The sequence below is a fragment of the Phoca vitulina genome, unplaced genomic scaffold (genome assembly GCF_004348235.1).
Source record: "Phoca vitulina isolate PV1807 unplaced genomic scaffold, GSC_HSeal_1.0 scaffold18, whole genome shotgun sequence".
NCBI classification, from domain to species: Eukaryota; Metazoa; Chordata; class Mammalia; order Carnivora; family Phocidae; genus Phoca; species Phoca vitulina.
Window position 1 is genome coordinate 25597976 of NW_022589721.1, and position 21978 is coordinate 25619953.

At 44.3% G+C, this 21978-nt stretch overlaps 2 protein-coding genes across 3 annotated transcripts in view; one reads left to right on the forward strand and one right to left on the reverse strand.

The window, feature by feature from the left end:
- EFR3A (EFR3 homolog A) overlaps window positions 1-8731 on the forward strand; it is a 105908-nt gene extending 97177 nt beyond the window's left edge. For both annotated transcript variants that reach the window (XM_032415470.1, XM_032415471.1), the window contains 3 exons: window positions 1614-1717; window positions 2232-2281; window positions 6224-8731. In XM_032415470.1, coding sequence (XP_032271361.1) covers window positions 1614-1717; window positions 2232-2281; window positions 6224-6329 — 260 coding nt within the window. In that variant the 3' untranslated portion in view covers window positions 6330-8731. The remainder of the gene's footprint in view (window positions 1-1613; window positions 1718-2231; window positions 2282-6223) is intronic.
- Window positions 8732-12628: 3897 nt separating this feature from the next.
- The window catches only part of OC90 (otoconin 90), a 29316-nt gene continuing 19966 nt past the window's right edge, over window positions 12629-21978 (reverse strand). Inside the window, exons 10-13 of the mRNA XM_032416106.1 lie at window positions 19244-19360; window positions 17969-18140; window positions 15198-15304; window positions 12629-12966 (exon numbers count right to left, since the gene is read on the reverse strand). Of these exons, the coding sequence (XP_032271997.1) occupies window positions 12629-12966; window positions 15198-15304; window positions 17969-18140; window positions 19244-19360 (734 nt within the window). The remainder of the gene's footprint in view (window positions 12967-15197; window positions 15305-17968; window positions 18141-19243; window positions 19361-21978) is intronic.

The window sequence follows — 21978 nt, forward strand, 5'->3', positions numbered from 1 at the left end:
TATTAGTAAGATTTCAAATTTCGTATTGCAGCTAACTTTTAACAAAACTACCACTTTTCAAATTGTGTTGTAATGTCCAAGAAAAAAATACCCACAGTTCTGTGAAAGGCTATTAAAATACTCTTTCCCCCAGTACATATCTCTTTATATACTTCAACCAAAATAACACACTGCAGTGGTTTGGATGCATTTGCAGATAGAATCCAGCTGCCTTTTATTAGGCCAAGACATTAAAGAGATTTGTAGAAATACAAAGCAATGCCATTCTCCTCACTGAGTTTTTTCACTTTGGAAAGTATGGTCATTTTTTCATTAAAGAAATGTTATTTATGTTAACATATAATGGTGTCATAATTTTAAAATGAATTATTTTTAAAGGAATTAAATGTTTTTAAAGTTCCTCAGTTTTATGTTGCAATATGGAAAGTATCAATGGATATAACGATTTGGTTTTTTCATAACTTTCAAGGATGTAAAGGAAAGAACTCTTGAAACCAAAAAGCTTGAGAACTGCCTAATGCATGGCAAACACACTTGCTGCCTACAGGCCAAATTTAGTTTGAAGTAGCTTCAGAAATTGACATAAGACCAGGGTGTATCTACCTCATCTTGCCCACGTTCCCTTATTTCCTACTGCTTTTACCTGACCTAATGTAAACATTTATGTGTCCCGCCTGGCCTCTGGCCATTTGAGCTGCTTACCCTGTTCTAGTGAACAACAGAGAGGTGATCATAAGTCTCTGTTAGTCATTCAGAAGTGTATAAATTCTTCAATTATTTTAACCTGCCACAGTTTCAAAGGAAAAATCTGTAATAGCCTGTTTCCTTTCTACCTGCTATTTCTATTTCCACTTTTTAAAACTAGCTAATTGTAACCTACAGTTTGTCTACCTGAAAAGCAGCCTGGGTTAAAGAACGTAGAACACAGTGTGTATTTCATCCTGTGAAATTCTCGACCAGGAAAACAAACAAACAAACAAACAAAACAACCTGAAGAATTGCTGGGGCGTTGCGGTAGACCATTAACAAGCCATAGATCAGGCCTATTTCCATATTCTTAAGCAGATGTAACAGGCATTTATTTATTTTACTATCTCACAAACTTTGGTCAGGCCACACATCATTTTAAGATAAAACATGTCTTTTCAAACTGGAAATAAATGCAGAAGTCTGAAACAATACGTTCCAAATGGCTGCTCTGTATTTCCGCTGTGCCATTCATATCAAGTTCAGCAGACTTTTAATTTAGTATCTCACGTACCAAGGCATGAGTATTCATACAAGAATCATCTTTCAGTTGGGGTCTTGAGGTTCTTTGGCTTGCAGGAAGTTGTCATTCTCCTGCTTTTTTGGGAAGAGAGACAAAGGTGGTCTTTGAGAAAGGATCTTGTACTATGTAGCTTTAACCCTTAGATTAAAAAAATGTTTTGTATATCTGCTCTCTAGCCTGATAGACATTTCAGGAATGTTCAGTCTTTTGCTTTTTTCCTTTTAAAACTAGTCCTATAAATTACCTTTATTTTTGATTTATAGAGTGTTTGCTTTTATGGTCATGGCAAGGTTCTGTGAAAATCTGTAATCCCTTTAATGGGTCTTTGTAAACATTTATATAGATACCAGTGGAACGGAAGAACAGGAAAAGGAAAAGAGGCGTCTTGTGATAGAGAAATTCCAGAAAGCACCTTTTGAAGAAATAGCAGCACAGTGTGAATCCAAAGTAAGTGAACAAACAGTAAATGGGGTGTGGGAAGAGTTTGATTTTGTGGACATCTTCTTGGTCATTAGTTGGTAGGTTCCACGCTTTGTGCAGATCCACAGAACACAAGGGAATGTATCAGGTGGGGACTGAAAACCCTGGTGGCCTGGCTGGGAGGCCTCGGTGATCTGTGTGTGTAGTACAAGTCGATGGAGAAGGCAGCTCCCGGACTGAATGTTGAGGATCATTGCTGCTGTGGTACTTCTTGTGTAGTGGGTCTCAGGGACTTGGCTGTGGGTATTTGGTTTTATGTGTCTCTTGGTTTGTTTCTCCCAGTGAGCTAGGAAGTGGAAGAGAAACTTGACATTAAATTCCAGTGGATGGGACAGAGGAAGCCAAAACATGAAAGCGCTCTGTACCATCAGCTTCGTGGTTGCACTTATGCTTTGTCCTTTAAATTGCATTTGCATTAGTACAGATGGTTTTTTGGGAAATAAAAAAATCCATTCTTAAACATTTTTTTTTCTCCTTGTAGGCAAATTTGCTTCATGATAGACTTGCTCAAATACTGGAACTCACCATACGGTAAGGATTTTATTACTACAACAGTGATAAAATAACAACAAAATAGAAATTGTTAAACCCCCATGTAGATTGGTGGCTGATCATGTTGAAGTAATAGTGGTTTTCAGTTAGGGCAAACACAAGATCACAGAGGTGCCTCTGTCTTGGTGGTTATTCTGTTTGGACAGACCTTGATAGCATTGCTTCTAAGTGTCTCCTAGCTGTCCTAGCTTTCCTTTTTAGATCATTCCTTCCTTCCACGTGGTCCGATAGGGAAATCTGGGTAATTTGGAAGACTCACATTCTAATGATATGTTTAACCAGGTAATTTCTCATATTTAACCATTTTCATATGCAAAAAAATGCAGTTTTATATGGTTCAGCCTCATGGTTCTTTCCAGGGCAAGACTGATTCTCCCTGTGCAGATGGCTCACTTAATCATTAAACTTTCTTCAGTCATATCCATTGCAGTCCTGTTGTAACTTTATGTCCCAAACATACGGCATCTAACGTACTTGGACATGTGGTTACATACTTGTGTCTGTTGGTGCTGAAGTAGGGAAGCACAAGACCGAGGGAGAGAGAACAGCAGGTTCCCTCTAGGGAAAGTGTTTATGCACGTCCTTCTGTGACCTCAGTGTGGACGCTGGCCTTTGTCTGAGGCGGCACAGTGGAGGAGGCATAGTTCGAAGCTGTGCTTTTGGAGTTTTTTTTATACATCAGCTGTATGTTTTATATTTTTAACCTGATGAGCTAAGTCTGTTTTGCTTCAAGCACAGGATTCTATAAATAGGAGAGACAGGTACACGTTGTCGTCCACTTGCTTTTTTAGTTCATTCTTTTTTCGGCTGCCCTGTGCAAGGCATGTTTTCATCAGTACACCTCTTATTCTAGGCATTTCCCCACCAAGCCTGCCACTCCCACTAGGCTAAGAATTACTCATTTAAAAAATTTCAGAACAGAAATTCAGACTATAATACGCAATATGTGATATACCTTAGATTCAGAGAAAATTGATGGCTGTGGGCATTTACTTATTTGGTGCTGTTAATTATAATAGTTATGGTCTATTTACAATGGATCTTATTCTGCATGTTTTCTATCTGTTATTTTTGCTAATTCTCACCACAGTCCTGAAAATGTAGGTAGATGCTATTTTTTTTTTGCTTTCTAGGTAAAAACACTGAGGCTTTAGAGAAATAACTTGTTGTAGGTCATCCGGCTACTGAGTGGAAAAATAAAAATTCAAATCCATAACTCTGTTCTTAAAAGGAATGTTGCTAGGACCCACCATGTTACATTTAATCACACCGTCATGGCTATATGGATTGAATATTTTAGAATAAGGATTATGACTAATTCTCTTTTATCGGTACTGCAAAGCCTACTAATAGCATTTATTGAGCACTTACTACTAATAGATTTATTGAACACTTCTGCTTTTCTAGGCACTATACTAAGTACATTATTTCATTTAATGTTTATAACAGACCTTTAAAAAGGGTAGTGATTAATTTTACTTGGCAAGTATAGAAACAGAGGCACATAGAAGTTAGGTAACTCATCCAGGGTCACCTAGTTAGGAAGGAGGAGTTCTGGATAGCTTACATGATACAGAGCTTTTTGTTCTTGTTTGATATATTTCCTCTTGTTCATTTGCCTACACTCTAACCACCAGACAGAGGAAACGGTTTGTTTTCTCAAGAAAAGAAACAGAACAAACTCTTACACTTCAGTCTCCATTGTCCTTTCATTCCCTTTGATCTTAGTGCAATAAAGAAAATGATAAGGAATCCAAAGAAGCAGGAAAATACAGTAAGGGGAGTAAGCAGCCCCACAGATGATCCAGTTATTGGAATTAGTAGACAAGGACCTAAAAATACACACACATGTACATTAAAGAATTTAAAGGGAAATATACACATGTTTTAGGAGAGAAGAGGAAACTAAAAAAGAACCAGTTCATAATGCAAGAACAGAGTGATACAGTGCATGAAAGAATTTCATAGGATGAGCCTAACAGTATATTGGACATTATAGAAGAATGCTCTACAGTGCTCACGGGAATATAAAATGTACAAACACTGTAAAATTTTAGCAGTTTCTTACAAAGTTAAACATATACCTGCTCTTAATCCTGTAATCCCATTTCTCAGTATTTATTTACCCAGAGAAATGAAAACTTACATTCACAGAAAGATACGTACATGAATGTCATAGCAGCTTTTTTCATAATTACCAAATGTTCATCAACAGGAGAGTGGATAGACAATAGACAAATAGTGATATTCTTAATATAGTGAAATACTATTCAATAAAAAGGAACACATTTTTTTTGTTGTTAAAAAAACATCTTGAGCAAAAGAAACCAGACATAAAAGAGTGTAGCTTGTATGGACCATTCTTACAGGCTGTATGTATAGACTGTATGAAATTCAGGAACAAGCAACACTAATCGTCAGCAATAGGGATCAGAACATGGTTGTTGGGTGTGGGGATATGGGAGTAGGGAGAAATTGACTAGGGACACAAAGGAACTTTTTTTGAATGACGAACATGTTCATTATCTTTATTGGGGTATGATCACACGAGTGTATATGTTTGTCAATTCTTGTCAAACAGTATACTTAAAATCTGTGCATTTCACTCTGAAAATTATCCCTCAGTAAAAAAGGGGGATATTACAACTATTGGAATGGTGATTGCAAAATAATTATTAGTTGCCAGAAATAGAATAATATATCAGGAAAATAGAAACAACTGAATAGCTTAAGAACAGTTTACAGTTAGACAGTTAATATGAAGTTAATATTTGTGCATACATTAAAGTCATTACTATATGAATGGTAATGAAAATGTATTCCCATAGATTCATAACTATAAAACACTAACAAACTCAAAGAACTAAATATGACTTATGTAACTATAAATCTCTGAAATATGCATAGGAATACGTCATAAATGAAAACTCACACCTTGCTTTGAATAGAAAATTAGTATCTTAAAGACACCAGTTCTCTGCAGATGAATCTATAGTTTTAGTCAGAAGATATCATAAGTGATTTTTTGGTAAGATTTTTAAGCATTTGGCAAAACAAAACCCAAAACACAGGGTTGAGACTCAAATAGTACAATTGTGGAAAAGCATTAATATCATACAAAAAAATTAGTTTCCCATATTGATAAGAGAAAAACATCTGAGTACAAATATAGGCAGTGGACTCAAATAGACAATTTGTTTTAAAAGAAACAAAATGGATACTTAATCTTTTGTAGATATCTTTGTGATATGTAGCACTAGTAGTAACCCAAAAATTAAAAATAAAAATAGGAATGAATCCCCTTTTGCTTGCCAGATTGGCAAAGACTTAAAAAAAGAAGAAGAAAAAGAGAACAAATATACTCCAGTGTTGAATGTATAAATTGCTAGTATTCTGGCAATATATATCAAAGTCAAATTTGAGTATGCTTTGATTAAGAAATTGTGTTTGTAAGACTGTAAACCTAGAGACAATCAGTATAAAATGATGTGTGTATAAGAGTAGACCTCTGAATATTATTTATAATACTGGAAAATGGAAATGAACCTGCATTTATCCACTGGATTAGATCAGATACCCTTACAGTGTATCCACATAATGAAATACCATGCTGTCAGCAAAAAGGACAATATGCGTACATATGAAAGATTTTTCTGCTAGTGAAGCAGAACAAGCTTACCAGAATGGTATAGTGTAATCCTATTATAAAAAATTACACACACACATACTCAAAAGAAAATGTCTGGTTCAGACTTAAGAAGAGCTTGATAGCACTGTGATCTTTTGCCCCACATAGCCCTGTAGCTAGCCAGCAGCGACGCTGGGTGTCTCACTCAGCTGTTTGCATGCAGTTAGGAGAGTGTTCTGTGAAATGAACAGCTTGCCAGTGAACCTGTTGACCGTGGTTGTTCTCTCTTACAGCCCTCCTCCCAGTCCATCAGGAACACTGACCATTACTTCTGGGCATGCCCAGTACCAGTCCATCCCAGTCTATGAGATGAAGTTTCCAGATCTGTGTGTGTACTGAGTGGCTCATGAAGACCTCAGTGTAGGATCTAAAGCCGAAAAATGAAGGCCACCCTGAGTTTTCAGGGTTTACTTAATGTGTATTAACATAATGCTTGAGAATAACAGTGAGACTTCCTCTTCAACCAAACGCTTGGCACACACCACATTAGAAATGGTGGAGCCATCCATGATTTAGAATACTTTAGAAGATGGATTTCTTTTGCAGTTCCTGTTGGCTTTTGAAGTTGGACATGTATCGATCTCCCATTCCACAGTTAAGCAGTATATTTTAAACTTTTCACAAACATGTAATTTTAAAACATGCCTCCAGAGGGTTGAAGATGTATGAAGTGTCTACTGTATTTCTTAAACATCTGCACAACTGCTTAGAAATAGAATTGCTTTTGTGTTTGTTTATCTGCAAAAGCAAATACATACAAATATATTGCTAATCTTGGGGCTGCAAAACTGTTCTGTGGCTTGTTGTCCCCATGTTTTAGATGTTGTGATCTATAACAACATGTGATAGGCATTCCTCAACTTGTTTATGGTAATAAGACATCTGTTGAGTAATATTCCCAGAATATGACCAACCCTAAAATCGCCATACTTAAAAGTGTCTAGTTCTTGTAATACTGTGTTTTCTGCCAAGAGTTTGACCATTCTACGTGAGAGAAGCTTAGAGCTTACTCTTGGCATACCAAACTGTGCAATATTTTTTTACATCATAAGATGTATTCGTTTACAGACTATACTTTGAAATTATAGTAGTATTTTGCTGTGGCTCCATTAATTAAATCAGATCTATATTTAGTGTAGGAAAAAAAGACTTTTAAAACAGCTACTAGTTCACCTGTGAAGAGTGTGTACATTTTGAGTTCTATCAAAAGCACATTACTTACATTTTTATATTGTGCATTGTTTAAAATCCTCGTAGTCAGAAAATTCTCCAAATGGACTTTTAATTTGTAAGATTTGAACTGTTCAGTTGTATACATTTGTTGAGGATTTGGTGTATTACATTTGAAAAGAGTGCCTATGGCTTTAGCAATCAAGCGTGCTAAGGATCGTCAATGTGAGCTTCTGTTGATTTAAGTTACCAAGGTTACATGTGTACTCTACACATGTGCTCAGAGACCTGTAGTGTTTTCTTAAAATTATGTACATTTTAGTGAATTCCATCACACAGCAAAAATGAATGACTTTCTTTGCAAGTCTTACAAAATTCTCGTAGGACATTTTTATAGAATAACCTCTTTATAATTGTATTGCCTTTTCAGATTCAGTTTCTTTTTACAAAGAACAATATACATATCAAAAATTGTAGCTCAAAAACTAATTCAGTTTTTTTTTTTTTTAAGATTTTCATTGAATTTTATTTTATGACCAAAGCAACAATCAAAACTGCACTAGAAACAAATTCTTAGCAATAACACTAATTCGGTTTTTATCTTTTGTTTTTGTTTGAAAACCTACAGTGAGAATGGCAGGTTATAAGTTTGAGTTTATGATTATTAGGCACCTGTACAAGAAACAGAAAGGTCAGGAAGTAACAAAAGAACAAGCATACCCCAGATTTTTTTAATAAATGAAGTACAGCATTTTGAAACATCTTGCAAAATAGCCTCGTCATTTAAACCCATAAAATGATACTCAGCCCTCCTGGGCAGTGTGTTAAATGTAGGTAAGCAAGACCTTGTTTCAGAATGATGGTGCAGGCGTTGAGCGGCCTTCTTGTAGCTGTCACTGTAACTTTGCCTCTTGAGTGGGTAAAATGTGTCGTCATATAATAGGCCAAGTTTTCTGTTTTTTATTTCCCCTTTTTTCTTCTGTATTTTTAAAGAAGTGTATTAATTTTTGTGCATTTAACAAAATCTAAGCAGGGGGACATGCAAAAAAACAATCATCATCCACTTGGATGTCATTTTATAGATTAACACTGTGTGCTTTTGTATGAAAAATATATATAATTGAATAGTATAAGTAAAGGAGATCTATATTCAGTTGCACTCATGCAAACAAACTTTACAAAATTTCATGTTTCTCTGTGGTACAAGAAATGCATGTATTGCATGTAAAGGAAAACCATTTGAATTAATGTTTATCACACCTTTCTCTTGGTCTGTTTGTAAACTGTTGATGTGGGGTTTGCAGGGTTTTTTTCTTGTTGTTTTTAAATCACAGTAGACTTCTATATGTCCTAGATGACTGAACTGGTCTTGTTAATAATGATTCCCAAAAAGTGGGTCTTTTCTTTGGTTTGTCCTTTCCAGGAGATTGCAGGACATCCTGCCAGGTAATGGGTGTGTGTTCCGTATTCTAGCCAGTTTGGAGACAGAAAGTTTAGGATTTGTTGAAGTTCACCATATGGCTATATTTTTGTAGATGTTTAAAACTCTTAATAAACTGTTAATCATTCTCTTTTTGCTGCATACACTTGCTTTGTTTTTTTCCTTGACACTGAATAGCTAACATATAAACATTCCTTATATTTGTGTTGACTTTGTGCTTATAAAGAGTTCGACTGTCATTGGAATTCACCTGAATACACACACACACGCCTGTGCACACAACACAAACACCCCTTAATGCTTCTGAACTCATTATCTTTTAGAATAATACCACACTTTACCAGCAATTAACATTTCTCTTCCTCCTATCTGAACATGGAACTCATTTGTCTTATTCATGCCAATATATGTAATAAATGTAACAAGGTGAGTTTTTTTGAAATGTAAAAATTCACTTTGCAATTCATATATAAGCAATAAAACAAAATCAAATTACTTCTGGATACATGGATATTTATAATTATTACATTTACTAAATTAAGTTTATTTAATATTTTGCTTTAGTTAAAAATGAAGAGCTTTGGTAAAAATCAGGTTGCCAGGTGGATGCATCCTCACATCCGTGGAAGGAGAATCAGAACCATAACCACTGGTCACGGCGAGATGCGGTGAAGGCAGAGCACGTAGTGTGAACTGGGAAAGTGCAGTTGCCTTCTCTGCTTCAGTTTTAATGTTTGCATCTCAACCCTCTCTCCTTGTATAACTTACACAAAGGATCTAAGAAAAAGAATAGTGGCTCTGGTTCCCTGTGCCACCCTGGTTTGCTTACTCCACCTCAGGAAGCCGCGGTGTAGGAGGAGCGTCCGTGTTACGTTCTGTGTCGCGTGCTTTCTTTCCAGCCTCAGCTGGTTGGACCCTGTCAGCTGTTCTGATAGATACTGATTTCAAGCACCGAGTTCACATGAGTGAAAAAGTAGAGCCAAGGTAGAACATCAGGCGCCACCTCCTACTCCTGCTATAAAATTTGCCAGTTACCTGCGCTTTGAGCCGCAGGTTCTGCTTTAAGAGAACTTGTGCTAAGACAGAGGCCTGCACGCAGGGGTTGTTCTGGGCTGCGATCCCAGCAGACCCGGCCAGGGCCTGAAACTGTGAATTGCAAGGGGAAAAGGCTCATTAAGAGGATTTATGTAGGAATTGTCCATCACTGTAGGTGACTGGAGGTCCGTCCTGCTGGACGTGGGTGGCCTGTTGGCAGCAACCCTCCCCCCATTTCTGGATTGTGTGTGCTTGAGAGCTGAGTAGTTTCCCAGGGTGCCCCATGCTTCCTCCTCAGAGAAGTCCTGTGTCAGAACGCACGAAGAAGGGAAGTTCGAAGGCAGACATTGTCAGATCCCACCTCTCTGAACGGGGCAGGTCGAAGCCCATGTGCTGCTGGTGCACACAGCAGTGTGTGGAGTAAGAGGTAGGTGTTGGATGATGTTGAGTCAGGTCAGCAGTGTCCGGCAGAGCACCATCTAGTTTGGCATTTAAGGACGAGACTAAAGCTAGGAGCATCAGATTGACAATTTCCACGCTTCCCCCATCTTGCTTAATGAGTCGAGGGATTTTTAAAGATGGGAGATTGTAGGACATGTTTCCATGCTGATAAGATTGATACAGAAGAAGAGAATAAATTGGTTAAAAAAGGAAATATTGGGATGCCTGGGTGGCTCCGTCAGTTAAGTGTTGACTCTTGATTTCAGCTCAGGTCATGAGATCAAGCTCTGCATCTGGGCGTAGAGCCTGCTTAAGATTCTCCCTTTCCCTCTGTCCCCTCCATTCCCTGCAACGCGCGTGCGCTTTCTGTCTCTAAAAAAGAAAAAGGAAATACTTACAGGAATCAGACCCGAGAAGGCAATAGAGCATTCATTATACACAGAGCCTAGTTGGAGGGATTGACCTTTGATCTGAATAAGGAACACTTAACTTCATTGTAACGAGACGGAAGAGAGAGACTGCAGGTAATTTTGTAGCTTTGGCAGCAGGAAGATGAGGGCATTCCCATTGGAAACCTTCAGTTTTCTCAGTGGAATATTAGCTGAGACCATTGTTGCCAGACAATTCATGTGTCTGTGCATGTCATGTGAGCATGCAGACACCAACAGCCTTTATTCTGGACTATCTTCTCAATGTATTCTAGCACACAGACTCTAGGAAGGTAGGGATGCCCACCCTTTGGAGCCAAGGGCAGGCCTTACTGTTCTGTATAAAGATAATGTGTTTCGGGCGCCCGGGTGGCTCAGTCCATTAAGTGTCCAAATCTTGATCTCGGCTCGGGGCTTGAACTCACGACTGGGACTGCCGCTGGGAGTGGACCGTTGGGACCTCGCTTCGGGCTGAAGGAGGGAGGAGCCAGCCAGCCATGCGCTAGTTGCAGCAGTGCCCCCTCTGCCACTGGGTGCCCGCTGGCTGGCTGAAGCACCTGCAGGCTTTCTCTGCCATGGAGGCTGCTTTGTTCCCGTGTGCAGCAGGCCAGGAGATGTCACCCTCCCCGGGAGTAAAGGCTGATGTGACAGAAGCTGATGTCCCCACCTCTCTCCTCTCTCGGTGTGTAGGGTATTCTAGTTGTAACTGGCTTGGTAACGCGTCCTTCACTGGCTACCTTTCCTGCACTATTTCTTCGGTCTCCACGCAGGCTTTCCCTCACTTGCCAACTAAACTTGCTCTCGAGTTCTTGTCAGAGGGGTCACTTCTGGGAGAACCCAGCTTTGGTGGTTAGTTAAGGTCACCAGGTGAAAAAGGTACCAATGTGTTGGATTCACCAAAAGGTGCTCATCACGGGACGCCTAGGTGGCTCATTCGGTTAAGCGTCTGCCTTCGGCTGAGGTCATGACCCCAGGGTCCTGGGATCGAGTCCCGCATCAGGCTCCTTGCTCAGCGGGGAGTCTGCTTCTCCCTCTCCCTCCCCACCTGCTCACTCTCTCTCACTGTCTATCTCAAATAAAAAGTCTTTAAAAAAAAAAAGGTGCTCATCACATGAATCCCTTGGAAGGCAAGGAAGGAAGGATGTCTGCTATTGGCTTGGCACCACGACCTTTTAATTTCTTAACTTGTTGCCAACTTCAGAATATTTTCCTACCATGAGAAGGTCAGCAACACTGAACTCTAGCGGTTCTGCTTTCCTGTCTGAGGAGCAGGCGGGGGCTCTTACCATCTCACTACCAGACACGTGATTTATGGGGATTGAGAACCAAGGATGTGATGTGAACCAAGGACTTTGTGTTCCTATCGAATATGGAGGGAGGTTCTCGTAACACACTACCTTCTGCCTGGTAACACAGGAGAATCTCTGAAGGGTTGGTGAGTGATAGAAGGATGGATATAATTTCAAGTTTTTACAATTACCGTGATATTAATCTGCCTCTGTCAGCATGGGCATTTAAGCCCCCAAAACTTCCAGCCACTGGAATAAACCGTATTAAAAAAAAAAAAGTTGGGTCCTCGACTTTTTTTTTTTAATATGGTTTATTCCAGTGGCTGGAAGTTTTGGGACCTTCTTCGTGGTGGTGGTGGCTGGCACATGGACACTCAGAATAACTTGAATGGCAGGTGTGTTTTTAGGGGCACATACCAGAAAAGCTGTCGTTTTAGTCCTTGGCACATATCCTCGGGTTATTGGTGTCCCACAGGTGATCCCCTAAGATTGATTAAAAATATACCCCCCTTTTTTTTCTAATAGAAGGAAAAGTAGCTTTCAGTGATGAGGGAGTGGAGATAATTTTTGGCTCCATGGCTCTGTCATCTTACGTTTGGCATTTACTCATGCACTAGTATCTACAGCATTTCTTCAAAACAAAACCAAAACGAACACTGATTGGAGTTTTTATTGAGCTCCCAGGGTGCACTGAAGGAAGTATAGAACACATTCCCATGCGAGCTGACAAGCATCACAATGCAAGGGGCTCGCCAGCTCTTTTCCCTTTGAGCCTGTGCTGAGGACGGGAGGACAGAGATGGAGGCGCAAAGAGAGGACAGTAATGGGAAGAACCTATTGTGGGGGGCGCTTGTTGCTTTCTCCAGGGGTCTCTCTGGGGCCATGTTGTCGCCTAGTCCCCACAGGACCAAGTGACTTCCCCAGAAATCTTCTGGTTCTTCTGCGGCCCTCTGTGTGGGACATGGCCTCCTCGCTGTCCTCCTCGGAGCTGGAGCCAGGGGAGGAAGCCGCAGGGCCCCCGGGCATGCTGTCCTCGCAGGACAGCTGGTGGCCCTGGCACTCATGTGTGCCCGATGACTTGAGGCTTTGGTTAAAGAAGGCAGAGGCCACGCACTCGGCCACCATCTGGTCACAGGCACAAAGCAGCTTCGCACACAGGCTCTGCCCCACACCTTAGAGGGCAAGAACAGAGTGGCAGACGTGTGACGTAGGGTGGCATGTGGCCAGCCTGCCTGCCCCTTCAGCCCTGTCCCCCCACCCACCATCTTGGAGCCTCGCGACGTCCAGCATCCGTGATCTCCCTGCTGGGAATATTCTCACTTTCTCCTGGTGAACTCATACCTGTCTGTCAAGACTCCCCTTGGCACCCCCTCCTCCAGAAAAGCTTCCCTGAGCCCCCAGGGTAAAGGGAATAGCTCCCTGTGGGCTCCCATCAGATCCCACCTGTGGCTCCTATCCCAGCAGGTTGTGTGTTAATGACATTGTGCATGAGTCATCTGTGTCTGTGTTTACCTTTCCCTCTCGCTGGATGGAGAACCTTGGTGGCAGAGCCCATGTGTTCAAGCACCTAAGGCAGTCCTTGACCCCTGTTTCCTGAGCTGGCACTCGGAAAATGTTTTTTGGACAGAACTGTTAAATATCTTACTTCCTTACTTCTCTGGGCCAGACCTTCCCCCTTTGTCAGATGGAAGTAATTCTGGTGCAGTCTATTTTAACATTGCCAGATAAAATATGGGATGCCTGGTTAAATGTGAATTTCAGATCAATATGTTCATATAAGTATATCCATTTGGGGCATACTTATACTAAACAATTATTTGTTGTTTATCTGAAATTCAAGTTAATGTCTTTTTTATGTGCTGGATCTAGCAACCCTACCCGATTTCGTGAATGTTTCAGTTGCATGCAGTGGGGTTGGGGATGGCTATCATCCGACTCAGATGAAGTAATGCGCTTGAAGGTACTTAGATACGCCTCCTGCAAGTATCTGTTCTTACCTGTAGTTTTCAGTGAAGCTAAAGATGTGTTTGTTCTGACTTTTTTGCATCTGAACCTACCATGAAGTGTTCATCAGCCAGATTTTTTCTCAGCACGCAGACCCTCTAAATTTCCTACCCTGTTGCCCTCCAACACGAGGAAGCGAAAGGAGGGGCACGCAAACACAGGCCCGAGAGCAGAGCGGACACACACGCGAGCCTGCTCCCCTGAGCAATTCCGGGCCTCGTGTCCGGACAGCGCAGAGCAGGCCCTGCCCACAGTTCTCAGGACCCAGCACTGCGTCTGGTCCAGGACACTGCTCCGAGCTCACGGAGGGCTGACCTGGGTCCCTGGAGCCCCACAGGAGTTCAGTCCCCCTGTGAGGCTGCAGGGAGTCTGGGGCACGTGAGACCCCACGGCACGATGACAATAATCTGATCCTGTCCCTCGTGGCTCTAAACCCGCCCCGGCTCCTCGTGCCCTGACAGGATCATCTGGTGCCCATCTAGCTCCCCGCCTCACCTGCCACCGCAGCCGTCCCCCACCCCCACTTTCTGTTCTTACACTGCCAGGAGTTCCCCAAATGCCACGATTTTCCTCTTTCCACTTCCCTTGGAACATCCACACCCAGCGTGGCCATCTGGGAACCTGACAACCTCTTCTAAGATCCCTCCTCACCATCATTCTGACTCTGCTCAGTTCTCCCACCGCCGCGTCCTGCTCTGGGGGCTCAGACCCCCTCCGCAGCTCCCGGAGCCTCTGCACTCCAGTGAGCACCTTCCACCCGGGATGAGAGCAGTCACCTGCGTGACTGTCTGTCCTCCAGGCTGTGGGGGACTTGGGGCAGGGATCGTGCCTGTTCAGTGCCTTCCTAGTTCCCAGGAAAGGCGTGTGGGATAGATGAGTGAGTGAGTGAGTGCGGGAGTGGCACGGGGCTCCCGGACGTGACAGGTGCACGTGGTCCTGCACGCAAGGAGGCAGGGAGGCCCCTGCCGCTGCTGAGCGAGGGCAGAGTCCAGGCCCCACTCCTGCTCCCACCACCAACTTCTTTCTACAGTGTGACCTCGGCCTCGGCCGCCTCCTCCGTCAGGGGAGGACTCGGGGCCTCCGCACAGGATGGTTGGAAGGATCAACTCTGTTAGTCCATCTTGAGAGCTTTGGCCGGCACGTGGCAGGCACTCCTTGAGCACGGGCTCTGTTGTTCCTGGTCTGCTCCTACCCAGCTCTGACTTTCGGCAGCTGACTTAGCCTCTTGAACTTCCGTGCCCTCAGCAGGATCAGGGAGTAAGTGTGCCTCACGGCTAAGAAAAGTATTAAATCACATTATAGACGAAAACGTGGTTGGGAAAGCATCGGGAGGCCTGAGCCACATGTGATGCTGACCTGAGTGAAGGCACAGCTCACTGAACAGGCCCGCAGCACTTACACTTGGCTGTACCGTCCACACACTCCACTGGTGACCGAGGAAGCCTCTCAAGCACGCAGCCCAGTTTCCTCACCTGCTCCACGCAGCAGTGGTGGGAAAAACAGCACCTAAGACCAAGGAAAACCCAGCTGAGTCAGGAATTCCTACAAGGACTGCTTCTCCCACAATCCCTACAGAGAAGCCAAGCCCTCCTTTCCAGTGCACATAGGACCACCATGTATGGTTGTTTAGGTTGTGCACTGCACAAAGATGCCACATCTAAAACTGTCAGTCACACTGTATGTATATTATTATTTACAAAAAAATCTTTTTTTGTATTCTTATAATCATTTCATTGACTGCAAAGATAATGATTTGTATATTTATGCCAGTAATTTGCCAACAGATGGAACTAGTCTTGAGGAAGGGGTGCCATTTTTCGTTTACATAAAGGTACCATCAGGACTAGCAGTGACCCCACTCCCTCCAACATTTTACCTAATAGAACAGTTAATCTCACATCCATAGGGCACCCCTTTGGACCCCAGCCTTGAAAGAGGGCAGAGTAATGATCTTGAGCATAAATAAAGAACAACATCTGGCAAAGCGTCCAGCATGGAGCAAGACCTCAGTAACCATATGGGAATGAATCGGTGTCTAGACAACCCCCCAACAGGGCCTGATAAAGCCTCACAGTCTCCAGGTCCCCCAGCCACATGGACATCCAGAGGAATCCTGTGACGGCTCCAGCCCAGAGGAGCTCCCACTCTCCCAAAATCTTCCCATCACCACTCACTCACCCCATCCTCAAATAGTTCTTACATGGCGTCAGAGGCCACAGCCAGAGCAGGGCTCCGTCATGGCTGGATGCCTTTCTGTAGAGCCTGTGCTCAGCCAAGTATCAGCTTCCCATGTTGCCAGCACCACCACTGGGTGTGGGAGCACCACCACTGTGCCTGGCACAGTGGCCAATGGCTGGAGGCCTGTGTCGGTTACAAATGGCAGTCCCACTCAGTTGTCTTCACAGCTGAGCCACACACTCTTGGTGCGTGCACCTGCTTGGGGCAGGTGGTGGTGGAAAGCTAATATCATAGTTAAAATCTAAAGTCAGCGAATAAATCAGAAATCACCTATGATCAAAATACCATTAGAAGTCACTCAAATTGCCCAAAATGTAAAGTATACATAGTTTTGAAAAGACACCCTTGCAGAAGATGAGATCAACTTGAGTAACTCTTCCTTGGTCAAGGCGATGGCTTTGTTTTAATTTCTTCCCAGTGGAGGTCAGGGAAGCCATATTGTAACTTACTTGCCTGCCCAATCAAATCTCATGTTTTTGTGAAATATGGCCAGTGGTCAGGAGCGACCCCGGTTTCTTTCCATGGGGTTCAACAGGACACAGTGACTTCTGCCTAGACTTTTACCGCTTGCTTTGTCTCACTGAGTACTCTGTCTCGGACAGTGGAGCCCACATTGTTGAACTTGCTCATGTAGACATGCTTACGATTCCAGTGTGGTCTACACTCTGCTAGAGTAGACATATCTTCCGTGTCACCCGGTGGGAGGTAAGTTTTGAAGGTGGCCTGTGGAGCAGAGCCCCTACCTTCCTCCCCACCGGATGCCCTGCAGAGCTTGGTCGGATGGTAGGGCCAGATGGCCGTGAGCGGTGAGGGGAGAAAAGGGAGGGAGGAGGGTGGCTGGGGGAGTGACACAGCCAGCCAGACACCTGCAGGTGACGTGCCCCATGTGCCTGCCATCACTTCAGGCTGCATATTAACGACACTGGGCCTTGTCTTCTCCCTGTCTCCAGTATCTACTCCAGCTGTGGATTTTCCTTCAGCAACCCCACCATCCCAAGGGTCCTACACCTTTTGAGCGCAGAGCCCACTGGCCACGGGCTGGGACAGTCCCCACGTGTGGCCAGGCTTTACGCCTTATCAACTCTACTCTTGGAATATTCCTGCAGCTCATGTCTAGGTTGACTCCTCCACTGTTCCCCCTGTTTTGACGGCCGCATTTATGATGTTGGTGGTCTTTTGGTTGAAGTGCCCATCTCCTGCACCAGGCAGCTCCTCTGGGGATGCCAGGAGTTTCTTTCCCTCTGCTTCCTTCAGGTTTAACCATTTGTGTGTCTCCACCACCCAGCATAGTGCCTGGCACAGAGCAAAAGCTCAAGAAAGGAAGGTTGAACGCATACATAAATGAATGAATGGATTCACCAATGCACGAGGTCCCTGAAAATTTTTCCAAGAGTGGCAGATATAAAATTAAGCAGTTATACTTAAAAGTTATTGAGAAGCTGGGTCACCTGGGTGGCTCAGCTGGTTAAGTGTCCAACTCTGGGTTTCGGCTCAGGTCATGATCTCAGGGTCGTGGGATTGAGCCCCGTGTCGGGCTCCGCGCTCAGCACGGAGTCTGCTTAAGACTCTCTCTCCCTTGCCCTCTGTCCCTCCCCACTGCTCTCTCTCTCTCTCAATCTCTCTCTAAAAATAAGTAAATAAATCTTTTTTAAAAAAGTTATTAAGAAGCTAACTTTCATGTGGCCCCCTGCAGGGCAAAGACCTGGACCAAAGACCACATAGACAGGTCAGGATCTGTGTGGCTCCGCCCCTTCACCGCTGAGTGACCGTGGACAAGTCTGAGCCTCAGCTGCCCATGATGGTGAGCAGCCGTCCCGAGTCAGGCAGTGCTCTCTGTGAAGCCTGAAGCCATGCCCACTGGAGAGGAGAGTTATCACCTCCCACGGGGGACAGCGTCAGCACCACCGGCCTGCCACCCTCACATGTCCCTACCTGTCCAGGGCATCCCTTGGCTCGCCTCGTCCTTCTTGCCCACAGTAACAGCCGTAAGATTCAAATTCTTCTGGGCATCGGGATGTCAGGCAGAAGAGCATCTCTCCGAGCTGAGGCATCACCCATGCATTGTCCCTACTTCCCAGATGCAGGAAGGTGAACCTGTCACAGGCTGATGAGAAACAGGGTTGTCAGGAGAGCAGGGACATCGGGACAGAGTTCACACCAGCAGGCAGTGATCCAGATGGGTACTGAACATCCGAGGAAATGCTGTGTCCTCACCTCCCATTGCCCTTCTGCTGGGAAAGCTGCTACGGGCTAGTCCCCCTGTCTAGCATCCCGTCTGGCATGAGTTGGCTTTCAGAGAGCCAGTCTTCCTTGCCAGGCTTCTACAGCTCCGCCCAGACTCCTGGTTAAATCCCCCTGAAGGGTGGGGGGCTGGTCAGGACCAGAGGTGCTCTTCGGCCACATGTGATTGCTGAGTAGAGTGACCATGTCCCACTGAGGCCCGGGCAGCGCCCAGCGTCCTGGAGGCATCCTGTCTGTCCTCCTAGGCCTCCTGACTCCAGCAGGTTAGCACACTCTGCCTGGGTTCGCCTTCAGAGCCCTTGATTTTTCTTTCTCTGCCCCTGCCTCTGCCCTCCTGCACCCTCCTCTCCACCCTTGTCCCCTCCTTCTCTGCCTGCAACTTTGGCCAAGCCTGGCTACAGTCCACTGTGCAGACCCCATGATCACAGGTTCAGTGGTGGGGTTGGCGGGGGGAACCAAGAAGCCAGGGGCCTTGCGAGGAGCTCCCAGCCCAGCCTCCCTCTCAAATGCTGCTTTTTCCATCACTCTGTAGTGCATGCTGTGGAGGGCTGGCCTGGTACTAACAAAGCCCTTCTCTGCGGCCATAGCTCCTTGTAGGTGCAGGGCCACTAGTGGGGCCCCTGGGAAGAGGAGAGAGAAGGGGAAGGGAGTGAAAGCCCAGGTGTTTCCTTCTTTCCAACAACCTGGTGTGCACCATGCCAAGCTCTTCCCTTGGGCACCAGTAAGAGGGATGGGAGCATTAGGCCAGTGGGCCCCTTTCCCCAGCTCAGCAGCTGAGTGACCACAGGCAAGTCGGGTCCCCTCTGTGTCCCATGACCTCACCTGGCAAGGGGTGGTCCCCTCTAGTCCCACCGACATGAAGAGGTCACAGTATGACACCATGGCCTAAGGGCCTTTGTTACCAACCCATCCAGAGGATCTCAAGTCTGAGAGAGGACAGAGGCTTCTCTGCCTGCTCCCACTCACCTTTTCCAGTTGTCTCCTCCAGGCCACTTTTGATGGATGACACAGCTAAGCCCAAAGATTTTAAACCAGCGGGGACCATGGTTACTCCTTTTGTCGAGAGAACAATCTCTGCAGATCCTGAAAATGCACAACATTATGGCTCATATTCAACAAGCAGTTCAGGAAGAGGTTTGCTGATGGACACACGACCAACCCCAAATGCAGATATTTCAGAAGAACAAAGTGTTAGGATAGCATCCTCAATCTGGGCTTGCAGATCCATAGATGTTACATGAGAATTTCCAAATACTCTGTGATACAGAGAAGGAAACAATCAACAAAACTAAACGGTAGCCGATGGAATGGGAGAAGATATTTGCAAATGACATATCTGATTAAGGGCTAGTATCCAAAATCTATAAAGAACTTACCAAACTCAACACTCAAAAAACAATCCAGTTAAGAAATGGGCAGAAGACATGAATAGACATTTTCCCAAAGAAGACATCCAGATGGCCAACAGACACATGAAAAGATGCTCAACATCACTCATCATGAGGGAAATACAAATCAAAACCACAATATCACCTCACACCTGTCAGAATGGCTAAAATTAACAAGGCAGGAACAAGAGAAGTTGGCAAGGATACAGAGAAAGGGGAACCCTCTTACACTGTTGGTAGGGATGCAAACTGGTACAGCCACTCTGGAAAATAGTATGGAGGTTCCTCAAAATGTTAAAAACAGAACTACCCTATGACCCAGCAATCGCACTGTCAAAGGATACAAAAATACAGATTCAAAGGGGTATATGCACCCCAATGTTCACAGCAGCGTTATCAACGATAGCCAAACTATGGAAAGAGCCTAAATGTCCATCAGCTGATGAATGGATAAAGAAGATGTGCTGTAAATACAATGAGATATTACTCAGCCACAAAAAAGAATGAAATCTTGCCATTTGCAATGACATGGATGGAACTAGAGGGTATTATGCTAAGTGAAATAAGTCAGCCAGAGAAAGACAAATACCATATGATTTCACTCATGTGGAATTTAAGAAACAAAACAGATGAACACAGGAGAAAGGAAAAGAAAGATAAAGAAAAGGGAGGGGAGAAAACCATAGGAGACTCTTAACTATAGAGAAGAAAACTGAGGATTGTTGGAAGGAGGTGGGTGGGGGGGTGAGCTAGTTGGGGGATGGGTACTAAGGAGGGCATTTGTGATGAGCACTGGGTGTTATATGTAAGTGATGAGTCACTGAATTCTACTCTTGAAACCGATATTACACAAGCTGAGTAGAATTTAAATAAAAATTTGAAACAAAAATAAATAAATGAAATGTGCTAAAATATTAAATAAATAAATGGAACATAAATATAACAAACACATACTCTGTGATAACGTTACATTGGACAGGAGCCCACGCTATGGACCAGCTGCGTGACATCTTGCAACCACCACTGTCCCAGCCTATGTCATATTTACTACCATGAGCCTGCCATGCATGGTGTTCACAAGTGAAGAGATAAGAACGGTGGAGAAATGAAGCTAACTCCTGGTGCTCAGTAACGTAGGCAAGCACAACCCGCCTCGAGCTCCTGGGAATCCTGGAAGACCTTCTCATCGTAGTCTGAATTAAGTGCCAGGCCGTCCAGGTCTCCCTTCGCTGTGTGTCAGCCCCACCTGTTCTCTTGACCAGAGGCAGTGACACTTCCAACCCAGTCTGGTCCAGACAAAGGGAGCTTTGTAGGCTCTGCCCCACCGTCTGCAAACCCAGAGCGCTGGGAGAAGCCTGGGCATCTCAGGGGCCCCCTGACTGGCAGTCTCTCCCCAAACCTGCCATATTGGTTTGCTTCATACATCCAGGCTTCCATGTCTTTGCTCAGTGCTCTATTCCCTGGGGGGTGGGAGCAGGGCTTTAGTGGCCCTGTTGTACCCTCAGTCCTCTGGGTCTAACTAACATCATGCCCCACCCCCTCTCCAGTCCCACAACAGAAACCCATGAACTGGTTCATTTCCACCATGCTCCAGACTGCTGGGAGCTGACAGACTCTTTCCTTGACCAGACTTTAGACAGGCTCCTCTGGGCCCTCTTCTCAACCAGGCCTCAAACTTGACCTATGAGAACTGCAAACTCGTGGCACAAACTATTTCATCAATGCCCTGCCCCCACACTAGGAGACTTAGACCAACCCCAGCCTGGTTTCCCTGGGATGACCCAGCCTCCCGCTTCCTCTTGACTTCCTGCCCAAGAAAGCTCAAGGCAGCCAAAGAACTTATAGCTTGAGACCCACACTGACCCAACACCTGCCTTGCCTAAGTTTTCAGAAAACAGCCCCCATCCCCTTTTTGGGATTTTCCCCTCCCCTGATTCTGCCGGACTTCCGGCTTATTGTCCACCCTCCCATTTTCCCTCTAAAAGGCTCAGTCATCTCCATACAGATCAGAGGTGAACATGGTTACCCTGGAGTCTCTCTTCCCCGCTCCGGAAACCTGAGTAAAATCTTTCTTTCCACCTTTAACAAACACCTGGCTCTGTTTCTTTTTGAGTAAACTCACCCAGTCAGTGGAGTGGAGTGGGTAGAACCCAGTTTTAGAGGTAAGGAAATCTGAGTGTGCATTTTAGCTCAGCCACATACTAGCTATGTGATCTTGGGCAAATCACTAGCCTCTCTCAGTCTTGATTTCCCCATTTGTAAAACTATATTAATAATACCTGTTTTGGTGTTTGAATAATCCTTCTAGCTAAA